The sequence below is a fragment of the Geotrypetes seraphini genome, chromosome 8 (genome assembly GCF_902459505.1).
Source record: "Geotrypetes seraphini chromosome 8, aGeoSer1.1, whole genome shotgun sequence".
NCBI classification, from domain to species: Eukaryota; Metazoa; Chordata; class Amphibia; order Gymnophiona; family Dermophiidae; genus Geotrypetes; species Geotrypetes seraphini.
In genome coordinates this window covers 49308636-49326256 of record NC_047091.1, presented here as the reverse complement: position 1 = coordinate 49326256, position 17621 = coordinate 49308636, and the positions used below count along the sequence as shown (strand labels likewise).

The 17621-nt window shown below is 45.4% G+C and overlaps 1 protein-coding gene across 5 annotated transcripts in view; it reads right to left on the bottom strand.

Annotated features, from left to right (window-relative positions):
• Positions 1-17621, bottom strand: part of ZC3H4 (zinc finger CCCH-type containing 4) — a 339067-nt gene that overhangs the window by 46236 nt on the left and 275210 nt on the right. For 4 of the 5 annotated variants that reach the window (XM_033954008.1, XM_033954004.1, XM_033954005.1 and 1 more), the window contains exon 12: positions 8117-8379. In XM_033954008.1, coding sequence (XP_033809899.1) covers positions 8117-8379 — 263 coding nt within the window. The remainder of the gene's footprint in view (positions 1-8116; positions 8380-17621) is intronic. The other variant, XM_033954006.1, reaches the window with a different exon arrangement.

Genomic DNA, 17621 nt, shown 5'->3' with positions numbered 1-17621 from the left:
GGGCTGCGACATGGCAAATGAGGTTTAACGTGGATAAGTGTAAGGTGATGCATGTCAGTAAGAAAAATCATATACACGAATACAGGATGTCCTGTGCAGTACTTGGAGAGACCCCCATGAAAGAGACTTGGGAGTACTGGTCAACAAGTCAATGAAACCGTCTGTGCAATGTGCGGCAGCGGCGAAAAGGGTGAACAGAATGCTTGGAATGATTAAGAAGGGGATCACAAACAGATCGGAAAAAGTTATCATGCCGCTGTTCCGGGCCATGGTACGCCCCCCACCTGGAATACTGCGTCCAGCACTAGTCGCTGTACATGAAGAAGGACTGGTACTACTCAAGAAGGTCCAGAGAACATAAGAACATAAGCAGTGCCTCCGCCGGGTCAGACCATAGGTCCATCCTGCCCAGCAGTCCGCTCCCGCGGCGTCCCAAACAGGTCACGACCTGTCTGAATCACCAGAAGGGGCCCCTTGCCACCTTGGTTTCTCATTAAAGTCCTATCTTCCCATCAAAGTCCTCACCCTCTGGTCTTGCCCATGCACGACCTGGTTGGCTTTCTATACTTATTACCTGGTTAGCTTTCTATACTTGTGTTACATCCCAGCACCTCTCTCAGTATCCCATGATCCCTTTATCCCTCAGGAATCCGTCCAATCCCTGTTTGAATCCATATACCGTACTCTGCCTGATCACTTCCTCCGGTAGCGCATTCCAAGTGTTCACGACCCTTTGGGTGAAGAAAAACTTCCTTGCATTTGTTTTGAACCTATCTCCCTTCAAGTTTCAAGTTTATTAGGATTTTATATACCGCCTATCAAGGTTATCTAAGCGGTTTCTCCGAATCCTTCAGTTTCTCCGAATGCCCCCTCGTACCTGTTGTCCCCCTCAGTCTGAATAATCTGTCCCTATCCACCCTCTCTATGCCCCTCATGATCTTGAAGGTCTCTATCATATCTCCCCTGAGCCTCCTTTTTTCCAGAGAGAAGAGCCCCAGCCTATCCAACCTCTCAGCGTATGGGCAGTGTTCCAGCCCTTTTACCAGTTTCGTTGCTCTCCTTTGGACTCTCTCAAGTACCGCCATGTCTTTCTTGAGGTGCGGCGACCAATACTGAACGCAGTATTCCAGATGTGGACGCACCATCGCTCGATACAATGGCAAGATGACTTCCCACGTCCTGGTTGTTATGCCCCTCTTTATGATGCCCAGCATCCTGTTGGCTTTTTTTGAGGCTGCTGCGCACTGTGCAGATGGCTTCAGTGATGCATCCACCAGCACACCCAAGTCTCTCTCTAGTCTGCTATCTCCCAACAATGCCCCCCCCAATTTGTAGTTGAACAACGGGTTCTTTTTCTCTATATGCATGACCTTGCATTTTTCCACGTTAAAGCGCATTTGCCATTTGTTTGCCCAGTCTTCCAGCTTGTCAAGGTCCCTTTGCAGGTCCTCACACTCTTCCCTGGACCTAACTCTGCCGCACAGTTTGGTATCGTCTGCAAATTTTATAACCTCGCACTTTGCCTCCTTTTCCAGGTCATTGATAAATATATTGAAGAGTAACGGCCCCAGCACCGATCCCTGTGGCACACCGCTCGTGACTCCCCGCCAGTCAGAATATTGGCCCTTTACTCCGACCCTCTGCAGTCTACCCGACAACCAGTGCTTGATCCATCTGTGCACATCCCCTCCCACCCCGTGGTTCCACAGCTTCCTATGCAGCCTTTCATGTGGCACCTTGTCGAAAGCCTTTTGAAAATCGAGGTAAATGATGTCTATGGGTTCCCCATTGTCCACCCGACTGCTTATTCCCTCAAAGAAGTACAGAAGGTTCGTTATGCACAACCTTCCCTTACAGAATCCGTGCTGGCTAGTTCTCAGTAGGCCATTCCTCTCGATGTGTTCGCAAATGCCGTCCTTGATCATAGCTTCCACCATCTTCCCTATAATTGAAGTCAGGCTCACCGGCCTGTAGTTCCCGGGGTCACCCCTTGATCCCTTCTTGAAGATAGGTGTGACATTCGCCAATTTCCAGTCCTCTGGTACCTCTCCAGTTTTCAAGGATAGGTTGCAAACATGCTGGATTGTGCCCGCTATTTCTTGTCTTAATTCCTTCAGAACCCTTGGGTGGATCCCGTCTGGGCCCGGTGATTTGCCGCATTTTAACCTGTCTATCTGTTTGAGGACATCCTCCTTACTTACGTCTATGTGCTCCAATTTTTCGGCCTGTTCCCCACTCATGAGCTCCTCTGAGTCCGGTATATTAGATGTGTCTTCACTCGTGAAAACCGACGAGAAGAATGTGTTCAACCTCTCAGCTACCTCTTTATCCTCCTTAATCACTCCCTTCCTATCCCCATCATCCAACGGCCCCACCTCCTCTCTCGCTGGTCGCTTCCCCTTTACGTAACTGAAGAATGCCTTGAAGTTTTTTGCCTCACTGGCCAGCCCCTCCTCGTATTCCCCTTTTGCTTTTCTAACCTCTCGGTGGCATTCCTTTTGGCATTTCCTGTGCGAAGAGCGACTAAAACGGTTAAAGGACTGGAGGAATTGCCGTACAGTGAGAGATTAGAGAAACTGGACCTTTCATCCCTTGAAAAGAGAAGACTGAGAGGAGACATGATCGAAACATTCAAGATAATGAAGAGAATAGACTTAGTAGATAAAAACAGGTAGTTCACTCTCTCCAAGGTACAGAGAACGAGAGGAACGAGAGATAGATTCCTTACAAACGTAAGGAAGTTCTTCTTCACCCAGAGAGTGGTAGAAAACTGGAGCGTTCTTCCGGAGGCTGTTATAGGGGAAAACACCCTCCAGGGATTCAAGACAAAGTTAGACAAGTTCCTGCTGAATCAGAATGTATGCAGGTAAGGCTAGACTCAGGGCACTGGTCTTTGACCTAAGGGTCGTCACGTGAGCAGACTGCTGGGCACAATGGACCACTGGTCTGACCCAGCAACGGCAATTCTTATTAGGGTGACCTCAAAATGCTTGCTGGCAAAATGGTAGATCAGCAGCCCTTTCTTAACTCCTCATCCTCTTTCCAGAGACCTTGAAACACCTTTAATAAAAGCTTTAATAATAAAGGATCTTATAATTTTAAATATTACAAGGTCAATTTTCAAAGAAATTCTTTGCAGGGAAAAGCACAGTTACTATCCAGGGACAGCAGGCAGCTATTCTCACATAGGGGTGATGCCATCCACGGAGCCCGATTGCAGACAGCCTCGCAAGCAGACTTGCTTGTAGAAATGTAGAAGTTTCGAGTCAGCCGCTCCGCACATGAGTGAGTGCCCTCCCGCCCAGCACAGGGCGAGTCTCCTCAGTTCAGATAGCTAGCAAAGAAGCCAACCAGGGGAGGTGGGTGGGTTGTGAGAATAGCTGCCTGCTGTCACTGAATAACAACTATTACGGTAAGTAACTGTGCTTAATCCCAGGACAAGCAGGCAGCCTATTCTCATATATGGGTGACCTACAAGCTAACCAGAATGGGATGGTGGGAGTGTTGGCAACTTAGGAGAATAAATTCTGTAATACTCTCTGGCCAAAATGGCCATCCCGTCTGGAGAAAACATCCAGACAATAGTGAGAGGTGAAAGTATGAACCGAGGACCAAGTAGCAGCTTTGCAAATTTCCTCAATAGCAGTGGATCTGAGGAAAGCTACCAAAGCTGCCATAACTCTGACTTTGTGGGCTGTGACTCGACTCTGTAGTTGTAGTCCAGCCTCGGCATAGCAGAAAGAGATACAAGCAGCCATCCAGTTGGAGATGGTACGCTTAGAGATTGGATGTCCCAACTTGTTTGGATCGAAGGAGACAATAAGATGAGGAGCAGTTCTGTGTGGTTTGGTGCGTTCCAAATAGAAGGCCAAAGCACGTTTACAGTCCAGAATATGAAGAGCTGATTCTCCAGGATGAGAATGAGGTCTTGTTAAAAATACTGGAAGTACAATAGATTGGTTGAGATGAAATTCTGAAACCACTTTAGGTAAGAATTTAGGATGAGTATGGAGGACCACCTTGTCATGATGGAAAATTGTGAAAGGTGGATCAGCAACTAATGCTTGCAGCTCACTGACTCATTGAGCAGATGTGAGGGCAATGAGAAACACCACTTTCCAAGTGAGATACTTCAGATGAGCCGTAGATATTGGTTCAAATGGAGGCTTCATCAATTGAACAAGAACAACATTGACATCACAAACCACTGGAGGTGGTTTGAGAGGAGGTTTGACATTGAAAAGACCTTTCATAAATCTGGAAACCCCCAGATGAGCAGAGAAGGGTTTTCCATCAATAGGCTGATGGAAAGCAGCAATTGCACTGAGATGGACTCGGATAAATGTAGACTTGAGGCCAGAGGAGGATAAGTGCAAAAGATAATCTAAAACAGAAGATAAGGAGGAAACTTGAGGCTTCTTATCATGAGAGATGCACCACATAGAAAATCTAGTCCATTTTTGGTGGTAGCATTGTCTAGTGGTAGGCTTTCTAGAAGCTTCTAAAACGTCTCTTACAGGTTGAGAAAACTGAAGAGGAGTTATGTTGAGAGGTACCAAGCTATCAAGTGCAAAGACTGCAGGTTGGGATGAAGTAGAGATCCTTGACTCTATGTAAGCAGAGACGGAAAAACTGGTAGAAGGTATGGCTCCCTGCTGCTGAGTTGAAATAGAAAGAACTACCTGGTCATGAAGAAGATGTTGAAAAGCTTTTGAGAGCATTGAAGATCGCTCTGAGTTCCAACAGATTGATGTGACACTGACGATCCGTGCTGGTCTAGTGGCCTTGAGTAAGGAGACCATCGAGATGAGCTCCCCAAGTGTAGGCCAAGGAATCTGTTGTGAGGACCTTCTGATGAGGGGGCGTTTGAAACAGCAAGCTTCTGGAGAGATTGGAAGAGAGCATCCACCAATGGAGAGACTGTCTCAACGAAGGAGTGACCGTAATATGTCGAGAGAGTGGTTCGTCAGGGACAACATGCAAAATTTTTCTTTGACTAAAAATTTGTTGCAAGCCCTGAGATCCAAAATGGGTCTCAAATCGCCCATCTTTTTCGGAACTAGGAAGTAACGGGAGTAAAACCCCCTTCTCTGCTGTTCCAAAGGAACTTCTTCGAAGGCACAGAGACGAAGCAGAGCTTGAGCTTCCTGAAGAAGAAGGGCAGTCTGGGATGGATTGGAAGGATACTCTCTTGGAGGAAGTCTGATGGAACCTGAGTGAAATGAAGAGTATCCTTCTGTGATTATTGACAGCACCCAGAGGTCGGATGTAATGGTCTCCCATCGGTGGTAAAAATGATGGAGACGACCTCCTATGGGGGGAAGGGAGGACAGAGGCAGAACGATGGAGGTTATATTCTGTTTTAGACAGTCAAAAAGGCTACGCAGCCTTAGGTGCAGCAGAAGGCTGAGATTTTTGTTGCTTCTGCTGCTGCGGTTTCTTGGGAGGTGCTCGAGTGTAAGGAGCCACCCTTGGAGTATAACGCCTCTGGAAAACCGGAGTAGGGCGTGTAGGTTTTGCAGGAGCTGGTTTTGGCTTTGGTCTGACAATGGAAGCAAAAGATTTTTCATGTTCAGACAACTTCTTAGTGGCAGCCTCTATGGATTCATCAAAGAGGTCATTGCCCTGACAAGAAATGTTAGCCAGATGGTCCTGAAGATTAGGATCCATGTCAATGGTGCGAAGCCAGGTCAAGCGGGCGCATTGCTACAGAGAAAGCAGTGGCCCTAGCTTACAGCTCAAAGGCATCATAAGATGACTGGAAAAGATGCAATCTGAGTTGTGACAGAGTAGCAGTGACATCTTGAAACTCAAAATGTCTATGTTGATCCAGGTTCTTCAGAAAGCCTGGAAGAAGATCAATGAGGAACTTGAGATAAGTAATGAAGACAAAGTTGTAATTGAGGACTTTGGAGGAGGACATCATAGCATTTTGATATAGATGACATCCAAACTTGCCCATGGTCTTACCCTCTCTTCCAGGAGGAACTATAGCATAGACCCTGGAAGGATGGGTTCTTTTCAAAGAGGACTCCACAAGGAGGGATTGGTGAGATAATTGCGAATTCTCAAACCCTTTGCAATGCAGAGTTCTATACCTCGAGTCCAATTTGCCTGGAACAACAGGTACAGCATAAGGAGTCTCCAGACATTGTTTGAAAGTTTGAGACAAAAGCTTGTTAAGAGGAAGCTTAAGTGACTCTGCAGGAGGATGAGGTAGATGCATGACCTCGAGATACTCCTTAGAGTATTTAGAACCAGGATCTAACTGAATTTCCAGGTCATCAGCCATCTGACGAAGGAAGGAAGAGAAAGACAGCTAATCCGCCGAGGCCCTGCCTCGAGAGGGACTCGATGACCTCGAGGCGTCTCGGGTGGAGAATGAAGGTGAAGCCTCTCTGGAGAAGTAGCATTCCAAAAGAATATGGAGATTTAGAGGAGGCAATGGAAGCAGCTGATTTCTCAGGGTCCGGAAGCTGTGACCTCGAACGAGGAGTTGGAGGCCTCGAAGAGATGGAAGGTCTAGAATGAGGCCTAGATGAAGAAGGCTGCTCTATAGAAGAAAATCTGCACCTCGATGGATGTCTCGATGAAGGCCTTGATCGACGACGAGAGTGGTGTCTGGAAGCAGGTCTCAAGAATCGAAGAGACTTTGCCCTATGTATGGAAACAGGCAATGCTACTGATGAATGGATAGGGCTAGAAGCTGTAGATCGTAACTCAGTGGTTTGGATCAAGGAATCTCGAAGCACTCCCAAAGACTCTGCTCCTTGTATGGAGTGTGAGAATTCCTGCTGAGACACTCGCAAAGAATCTACTCCTTGCACAGAGTGGGTAGATGCCAGACCAGGTACTTGCAAAGACTCTGCTCCTTGCATAGAGTGTGAAGCTTGAGCTCAAGGCACAGGCAGGGACTCAACCTCGCGGGAGACTGCTGATTGCCCAGGCTGGATTACAGAAAGCAGCGTCGAGGCAGAACCACATTTGCTCAATAACTGAACAAATTGCTGGAGTGAAGCTTGCAAAGGTGGATCCGCATCTGAAACCCGACCACTTGCTGAGACTAAAAGCTCCAAGGTGGCAGTGGAGATGTGTTTCGACTTGGAGGTCTTGGAAAACTTGAGGACCACCGCCGGAACCTTCTGCTTAGGTATCTGACCCGAGGGGAACTCAGGAGAAAATAAAGCAGGTGCACTCAAGGCTAAGGATGATCCAAACGAGGAAGGTCGAATGAGACTCGAGGTCGGAGTCGTGGAAGCAGGAGGACCCTCTGTGGAAGGTGGGACCAAGGTAGCACTCGAGCGTGTCACTGAAGAGTCCATCCTGAAGAGTTTTTCCACTATAACCTGAGAACGTTTAAGGGCTCGAGGTTGAAGAATGGCACAGCGCTCGCACGACTTAGGATTATGGTCAGGCCCTAGGCACTTGAGGCACCAGCGGTTTGGGTCCATGAGAGAAATCGCAAGCAGGCACTGGCTACACTTCTTGAAGCCCGTGACTGGCCGGGACATAGGAGGGATAGATGGGCTTCGACACTGCGAAGTCGAAGCCCACAGGCTGCGGCCGCGTGGCCTGCCCTGCCAGTCAGTCGACGAAGAAAATAAAATAAAGTCTTCTTTTTTTTTTTAAATAGAAAACAAAGAAAGTAACACAGCGATTCGTGACTAAAAAGAATACAAACCGTGGTGAGAGAAGGCACGAAGCGAATGAAGTTCAACGCAGAGTGTCAAAGTATAGACTTCTTGGGCTCCGACTCGCCCTGTGCTGGGAGGGAGGGCACTCACGCATGCGTGGTGCAGCTGACTCGAAACTTCTACGTTTCTACAATCAAGTCTGCTTGCGAGGCTGTCTGCATCCGGACTCCGTGGATGATGCCACCCATATGTGAGAATAGGCTGCCTGCTTGTCCTGGGATAATGGGTATCTATGCACTAAAAGAAAAAGAAGGATAAAGGATGGTGCCAAAAGTGTCCCAACAAAGTATGTATAGATGTCTCAATCTGCAAGCTCTGTTAGTACTTTTGGCCACAGATTTTCAAAGGGAACCAGCACAGCAATTTTCTTTGAAAATTTGTCAAGTAGCAAAAAGTCCAGAAAAAAGGGCAGGGAAACACACTTGGGTTACCCATTATTTCTGGGTCCATTTCCAGGCCTGGATCTTGGTAGAAATCATCATAGAAGCTCTGTTCTGGAGGGCCCGGTGGCATCATTCCTGAGTTTGCTGGATCGTCTGGATCGAAGGGCATCACTGGGGGGCCTGAGCTCATTGGCGGTCCTTGATTCATTCCAGGACCCATAGGCATCTCATGAGGCACAGAGCCTGGGTGCCCTGGAGATCCGCCAGGCCCAGGGAATCTAGGAGGAGGTGCACCTGGTTGCCTAGGAGAAAGCACACTCAGGTAAATAAACTTTCAAAAGCACAAAGTGAATACTGATGCTAGCTTTTACATAGACATAGTAGGTAAATACTTCCTCCTTTCAAGAAATCCTTGAGTTTATTGCTATTTTATGCAAAAAAAAAAAAAAAAGAGAGAGAGAGAAAAGAAAGTTCTCCATAAAATAGCAAGCAAAGAACAGATCATCAGAGAAAATGGTAGCTTTATTGATGCAAAACAACAATTCTTTATTAAAAGGAGCGACTCGAGATGATTTGTGTTTGTTACAGAGAGGCCTGCTTCATACAGCCACTTTTCTGGACTTAGTTTTGATCATTTATTTGAGCGGATGAATAATGAATTATATTCTCCATTAAGCACCTGAATGATTTAACAGTGAGCATCTACATTTATACTCCTGAGGCAGGTCTCACGAATCGTCTTGAGTCGCTCCTTTAAATAAAGAATTGTCTTGCATCAATAAAGCTACCATTTGGGAACACTTAATGAGTATATTGACTCTCCATCTTCGGTTCATTATTTTATGCTACATGCACAGTATCAGTCATCAAGGTGGCATAGTATTAACTTTTTCTTTTTAGCCTTCCACTCTAAAAGGTAAGAAGACAGTCAATTAGGAGGAGCGTCCCATACCTTTTAAAACTTATTTCACTTTGAGAAACAAGAAGGTATAGATTTTGGTTTGTTCTGTTGGTTGGCTCCCATTCATAAAGCACAGTTACTTACCATAACAGGTGTTATCCGGGGACAGCCGACAGATATTCTCACATGTGGGTGATGTCATTCACGGAGCTCGGTATGAACAGTGTAAAATTGTATGGTCACTTTAAACTTTAGAAGCTTTAAAACTGCCTCCCTATGCTCGAATGCCTTCCTGTCTGACGCCGGCTAGCGAGGTCATCAGTTTTATGCCTAAGTGAAAAAGCCAACTAGGGAAGGTGTGTGGGATGTGAAAATCTATCTGCTGTCCCCGGATAACACTTGTTATGGTAAGTAACTGTGCTTTGTCCCTGGACAAGCAGACAGCATATTCTCACATGTGGGACTCCCAAACTTACGAAATGGGATGGAGGGAATGTTGGCCTCTAAATAAAACACAAATAGGAAGGTCTCAGCTCAAAACACAGAAACATGACGGCAGATAAAGGCCAAATGGCCATCTAGTTTGCGCATATGCAGTAACCATTATCTGTTTCTGTCTCTTAGAGATCCCACTTATGTATCCCAGGCCCTCTTGAATTCAGACAGTGTCTGTTTCCACCACCTCTTCCAGAAGAAAGTTCCACGCATCTACCACCCTTTCTGTAAAAAAGTATTTCTTAAGATTACTCTGGAGCCTATCACCTCTTAACTTCATCCTATGCCCTCTCATTGCAGAGTTTCCTTTCAAATTAAAGAGATTCGACTCACTCACATTTATATTACGTAGATATTTAAACGTCTCTATCATATCTCCCCTTTCCCGCCTTTCCTCCAAAGTATACAGATTGAGATCTTTAAGTCTGTCCCCATACGCCATATCACGAAGACCACACACCATTTTAGTAGCCTTCCTCTGGACCGACTCCATCCTTTTTATATCTTTTTGAAGGTGTGGCCTCCAGAATTGTACAAAAAAACTCAAAAATTATCACCCGAAGTGGTTCAAAGGATTAAACCTATTCAATATGCATAAACATACCACTTAATACGAACAGTGCCTCCACTAACATCAGTTTTTATAGAAAATAGACTCGGGGAAAAAGGCCTCAGAATCGGAGCCTACGCACAGTCTTACTCACAAACTGAAGGTGTCAGCGTAGTTTTTTTAGCTCCTTAGCTCAAGTCATTGGCCAAAAAACCCAAGAATATATTTTAAATATTTTTAAATAGTTTTTGTAAATATTTTTAAATACTTTAAATACTTTAAAATAGTTTTCAATAAATATTTTAAATAACTTAGTCTTAAATAAGTAGATGCAACTATTCATCAGTAATGAAAAACACCAGCAACTGAGCACTTATCTTGATCTTATGTATTGCCTCAGCTTTATATGTTGCATTGTTTGCTGTGAAATTGCCGTTTCGTGGATACAGTATTTTACTCCACTGCTTCAGGGCCAACAGCAACAGCATTAGGCATTATTCAAGCCACCAGACGTTTTTCAAACCCTGCAAACAATGCAACATCTAAAGCTGAGGCAATACATAAGATCAAGATAAGTGCTCAGTTGCTGGTGTTTTTCATTACTGAGGAATAGTTGCATCTACTTATTTAAGACTAAGTTATTTAAAATATTTATTGAAAACTATTTAAAAGTATTTAAAAATATTTACAAAAACTATTTAAAAATATTTAAAATATATTCTTGGATTTTTTGGCCAATGACTTGAGCTAAGGAGCTAAAAAAACTACGCTGACACCTTCAGTCTGTGAGTAAGACTGTGTGTAGGCTCCGATTCTGAGGCCTTTTTCCCGGCTCCAGAATTGTACACAATATTCTGAATAAGGTCTCATCAAAGTCTTATATAGAGGCATCAATACCTCTTTTTTCCTACTGGCCACATCTCTGCCTATACATCCTAGTATCCTGCTAGCTTTCGCCGTCACCTTTTCAACCTGTTTGGCCACCTTAAGATCATCATATACAATCACGCCTAAGTCCCGCTCTTCTGTCGTGCACATAAGTTCTGGAAAACTATCATACTTGGAGGTAAGCCTCGAAGACGTGCTCAAGCAACTAGATAAATTAAAAACTGACAAATCTCCAGGCCCAGATGGAATCCACCCAAGAATACTGAAAGAGCTCAGAGACGAAACAGCAAAGTTACTGCGACAGATTTGTAATCTATCCTTGAGAACAGGGATAATCCCAGAGGACTGGAAGATAGCAAATGTTATGCCTATCTTCAAAAAAGGATCGAGAGGCAACCTGGGGAACTACAGACCGGTGAGCTTAAACCTCAGTTCTGGGGAAAATGGCCGAATCTTTGATCAAGGAAAGTATTAATGAGCACATAGAAAAAATATAATCTGTTGAGAACAAGCCAGCATGGTTTCTGTAAAGGAAGATCATGCCAAACGAAACTACTGCATTTCTTTGAGGGGATAAGCAAACAACTGGACAGAGGTGACCCTATAGACATTGTATATCTGGATTTCCAAAACGCTTTTGACAAGGTACCCCACGAGCACCTACTAAAGAAGCTGTGGAGCCACGGGGTGGAAGGGGACATGAACAGATGGGTCAAAAATTGGCTGGCGGACAGGAAGCAGAGGGTAGGAGTAAAGGGACACTACTCTGACTGGAAAGGGGTAACGAGTGGTGTCCCACAGGGGTCAGTGCTGGGACCGTTGCTGTTCAATATATTCATTAATGACCTGGAAACAGGGACGAAGTGTGAAGTTATAAAATTCGCGGACGACACAAAACTCTCCAGTAGGGTCAGAACTGTTGAGGAATGCAAAGATCTACAAAGTGACCTGAACAAGCTGGGTGAGTGGGCAAAAAGATGGCAGATGAGCCTCAATGTAGAGAAATGTAAAGTCTTGCATGTAGGGAAAGGGAATCCGATGTACAGCTATACGATGGGAGGGAGGGTATTGGGGGAAGGCAAACTTGAAAAAGACTTGGGAGTATTGGTGGATACAACATAAGAACATAAGAAGCGCCATCTCCGGATCAGACCTTCGGTCCATCAAGTCCGGCGATCCGCACACGCGGAGGCCCTGCCAGGTATACACCTGGTTTATTTTATAGCCAACCATACTTTATATGCCTCTCTCAAGGAGATATGCATCTAGTTTGCTTTTGAAGCCTAGGACTGTCGATTCTGCAATAATCTCCCCTGGGAGAGTATTCCAGATGCCAACCACTCTCTGTGTGAAGCAGAACTTTCTGACATTAGTCCTGAACTTGTCCCCCCTTAGCTTCATTTCATGTCCTCTTGTCCGTGTCAAATTGGACAATGTAAATAATCTTCTCTGCTCTATTTTGTCGATTCCTTTCAGTATTTTGAAGGTCTCGATCATATCCCCACGCAGTCTCCTTTTCTCAAGGGAGAACAATCCCAGTGTTTTAAGTCGATCCTCATATACCAGTTTCTCCATACCCTTCACTAGTTTGGTTGCTCGTCTCTGCACCCTCTCCAGCAGTTTTATATCCTTCTTTAGGTAGGGAGACCAATGTTGGACGCAGTATTCCAAGTGGGGTCTGACCATTGCCCTATAAAGCGGCATTATAACTTTCTCCGATCTACTCGAGATTCCTTTCTTTATCATGCCCAACATTCTATTTGCCTTCTTTGCCGCTGCCGCGCATTGTGCTGACGGCTTCAGGGTCCTATCTATCAGTACACCCAGATCCCTTTCTTGTACACTTTTTCCCAGACTTGCACCTGACATTCTGTACTCATATTCCTTATTCTTACTGCCTAAATGCATTACCTTGCATTTCTCCACGTTGAACTTCATCTGCCATTTCTCCGATGAAGCCAGCGGCACAATGTGCAGTGGCCTCATAAAAGGCGAACAGAATGTTGGGCATTATCAAAAAAGGTATCACTACCAGAATGAAGGAAGTTATCCTGCCGCTGTATAGAGCAATGGTGCGCCAGCATCTGGAGTACTGCGTCCAGTACTGGTCGCCGCACCTTAAGAAGGATACGGTGATGCTCGAGAGGGTCCAGAGAAGAGCAACAAAAATGATTAAGGGCATGGAAAACCTTGCATATACCGAAAGGCTGGAGAAACTGGGACTCTTTACCCTGGAAAAGCGGAGACTTAGAGGGGACATGATAGAGACCTATAAAATAATGAAAGGTATAGAGAAGGTGGAGAGGGACAGATTCTTCAGGCTAGCGGGGACATCAAAAACAAGAGGGCATTTGGAAAAACTGAAAGGAGACAGATTCAAGACGAATGCTAGGAAGTACTTCTTCACTCAAAGGGTGGTGGACACCTGGAATGCGCTTCTAGGAGAGATGATAAGAGAGTACAATAATGGGTTTCACAAAGGGCTTGGATGACTTCTTGAAGGAGAAAGGGATTACAGGGTATAGATAGAGGGGTACTATACAGGGTACTTCAGGATTAGGGCATAAACAATTCAGGTGGTGGGAACTTACAGGTCAAGGACCTGGAGGGCCTCAGCGGGAGCGGACTGCTGGGCACGATGGACCCCTGGTCTGACCCGGCAGAGGCATTACTTATGTTCACCCCCTAAACTGTAACATTCCCTCGGGTTTTTGCAGCCCAAATGCATGACCTTGCATTTCTTAGCATTAAACTTTAGCTGCCAAATTTCAGACCATTCTTCAAGCTTCACCAAGTCTTTCTTCATGTTATTCACACCATCCGGCGTGTCTACTCTATTGCAGATTTTGGTATCATCCGCAAAGAGGCAAATCTTACCTGACAACCCTTCAGTAATATCATTTATAAAAATGTTAAAAAGACAGGCCCAAGAACAGAACCTTAAGGCACAACACTGGTAACATCCCTTTCCTCAGAGCGATCTCCATGGATCACTACCCTCTGTTGCTTTCCACTCAACCAGTTCATGACCCAGCCTGTCACTTTGGAACCATCCCAAGGGCACTCAGTTTATTTATTAGACGTCTGTGTGGAACAATGTCAAAGGCTTCGCTAAAATCTAGATACACCACATCTAGTGCACATCCTCTATCCAATTCTCTGGTCACTCAGTTATAGAAATTAGAAACATAGAAAATGACGGCAGAAAAGGGCCACGGCCCATCTAGTCTGCCCACATTAATGGCCCACCTCCTAACTACTTCCATGAAGAGATCCCACATGCCAATCTCATCTTTTCTTAAAATCTAGCACGCTGCTGGCCTCAATTACCTGTTGTGGAAGATTATTCCAGCGGTCAACCACCCTTTCGGTGAAGAAATATTTTCTGGTGTCGCCATGAAATTTCCCACCCCTGATTTTCAACGGATGCCTTCTTGTTGCCATGGAAAAAAGATCCTCTTCCACCTCGATACGGCCCGTGACATATTTGAACGTCTCGATCATGTCTCCCCTCTCTCTGCGTTCCTCGAGTGAATACAGCTGCAACTTTTTCCAGTCGTTCCTCATATGGGAGATCCCTGAGTCCTGAGACCATCCTGGTGGCCATTCGCTGAACCGACTCAACTCTCCGCACATCTTTTTGATAATGCGGCCTCCAGAATTGTACACAGTATTCCAGATGGGGTCTCACCATGGATCTGTACAACGGCATTGTGACCTCGGGTTTACGGCTGATGAAACTTCTACGGATACAGCCCATGATTTGTCTAGCCCTGGATGAAGCTTTCTCCACTTGATTGGCAGTCTTCATGTCTTCGCTAATAATCACCCCCAAGTCACGTTCTGCTATAGGATGTAAGTCCATTTAGGATGTAAGTCCTGCATGGATTTTTGCATGACCTTGCATTTTTTGGCATTGAAACTTAGTTGCCAAGTCTTTGACCAATGCTCCAGCAGGAGTAAGTCCTGCGTCATACTGTCGGGCATTGAGCTTTTGTCGGGCACTGTGCTTTCATCTGTTGTGCGTTTGCCTACTATGTTGCATAGTTTGGCATCATCGGCGAATAATGTAATTTTACCTCGAAGCCCCTCAGCCAAGTCTCTTACGAAGATGTTAAATAGGATAGGGCCCAAGACCGAGTCCTGCGGCACTCCGCTGATCACCTCCGTCGTATCGGAGAGGGTACCGTTTACCACTACCCTCTGAAGTCTACCTCTAAGCCAGTCCCTAAACCCATGCGGTTAATATTTCACCCAGTCCCATCAAACCCATCTTGCTCAATAACCTGCGGTGTGGGATGCTATCAAATGCTTTGCTGAAGTCCAAGTACACGACGTCCAGGGACTCCCCTATATCCAGCTTTCTTGTTACCCAGTCAAAGAAGCTGATCAGATTTGATTGGCAGGACCTTCCCTTCGTAAAACCAGGTTGATGGGGATCTCGTAGATTCTCCTCATTCAGGATCGTATCCAATTGGCATTTGATTAGTGTTTCCATAAGTTTACTCACTATCGATGTGAGACTCACCGGTCTATAATTCTCAGCCTCCGTCCTGCATCCTTTTTTGTGGAGTGGAATGACGTTAGCCATTTTCCAATCCAACGGGACTCTTCCTGTACTAGGGAAAGATTGAAGAGTGCGGATAACGGTTCCGCCAGGACGTCACTCAACTCCCTGAGCACCCTGGGGTGTAGTTTGTCCGGTCCCATAGCTTTGTTCACCTTGAGTCTTGATAGCTCCTCGTAGACACTGCTGGGCGTAAACTCGAAATTTCGAAACGGGTCTTCCAAGTTTTCCCTTGTCGGCAGCTGAGGGCTGGATCCTGGCGCCTCGCAAGTGAAGACCAAGCAGAAGTATTCATTTAAAAGTTTGGCTTTGTCGGAGTCCGATTCTACATAGTTTCCATCGGATTTCCTAAGGCGTACTATCCCATCTGTGTTTCTTTTTCTGTCACTAATATACCGGAAGAAGGATTTATCGCCCTTCTTGATGTTCTTCGCAAGGTTCTCCTCCATTCGGAGATTGGCCTCCCTGACTGCCGTTTTGACTGCTTTTGACTTGGCCAGATAGTCTTCCTTGGATTCTCGCTTCCTTGATAGTTTGTAGAGGATGAATGCTCTTTTCTTCTTTTTTATGAGGTCTGAGATCTCCTCAGAGAACCACTGCGGTCTATTGTTTCTACGCCGTTTACTTACTGATTTGACGTAGCGGTTGGTTGCTTCATGTAAGTTTGATTTCAGAGTTGACCACATTACCTCTACATTATCTGTTTCGGCATGGTTTTGCAGTGCCCAATGGACGAAATCTCCCATGCTTTTGAAGTTTGTGCCCTTAAAGTTGAGGACCTTGGTTGATGTGCTTGACTTAGTGAAACCTTTCCTGAGGTTGAACCATATCATGTTGTGGTCACTGGAGGCCAACGTATCGCCTATCGAGACCTCTGTGACACTTTCTATGTTGGTGAGTATTAGGTCTAGTATCGCCCAATCCCTAGTGGGCTCTAATACCATTTGTCTGAGTCTCGCTCCCTTTATAGAGGTTAATAGCTTCCTGCTGCCGCTGGTCGTAGCGGAAAGTGTGTTCCAATCCACATCAAGCATAATGAAGTCTCCTAACAATACTGTGTCTCCACGCAAAGTGATATTCTCAATGTCTTTGACTAATTCTATATCCATGTCCTCCTGTTGTCTTGGAGGTCTGTATACTACACCAAGATACAGGCATTTGTCCTTCCCCCTAGCCAAATTCACCCAGAGGGATTCCACGGTGTACTTGACATCTGCAATTTTGGTAACTTTGATGTCCTCTTTAGTGTATAGTGCTACCCCTCCTTCCATTTTGCCCTCTCTGTCCCGCTGAAGTAAGTTGTATCCCGGTATAGCCATATTCCAACCATGGGAGTCCGTGAACCAAGTCTCGGATATCGCCACCACATCTAGGTCGGCGTTCCTCATTTCCGTCTCTTTTTCCAGAATCTTATTGCCCAAACTGTGGGCATTAACGTACATAGCCCTCCATACCTTATGTTTGCTATGTCTCTGTGTAGATTTGTCTGACAAGACCTAACTCTAGTGAATCCATGTTGCCTCCGGTCCTGTAATCCACAGGATTCCAGAAACTTGACTGTTTTAAAAGTGTTTCCATGTTTTAAAAGCGTTTCCATTAATTTGCTTACCACAGAAGTCAGACTTACAGGCCTGTAATTCCCTTTTTCTTCCTTACTTCTACTTTTGTGGAGAGGGGCGGATGTGGTTCCTCTCCGGCACCACTCCCGACTCTAAAGACTCATTGAAAAGGTCAGTCAGCGGAGCTACCCAGAACTTCCCTAAATTCCTTCAGCAACCTTGAATGTACACCATCTGGCCTCATCACTTTGTCTACCTATATTTTAGCTAGCTCCTCATGAACACAACCCTCTGAAAAACGATCAGTGTCTATTACTCCCCCATCCCTATTCACGTTTGTCTTCTGTGGTCCTGCTCCCGGCGCTTCAGCCATGAACACAAACAGAAATATTTGTTAAGTAATTTGGCCTTTTCTTTATCAGCTTCTACATATTCCTCCCCTTCACCTTTGAGTCTCACAATGCCACTTTTGCACTTCTTCCTATCACTAATATATCTAAAAAATGTCTTGTATCCCCGTTTTACCCTGTCAGCTATTTTTTCTTCCATTTACATCTCTGCTTTCCTGACTACATGACCAGCTT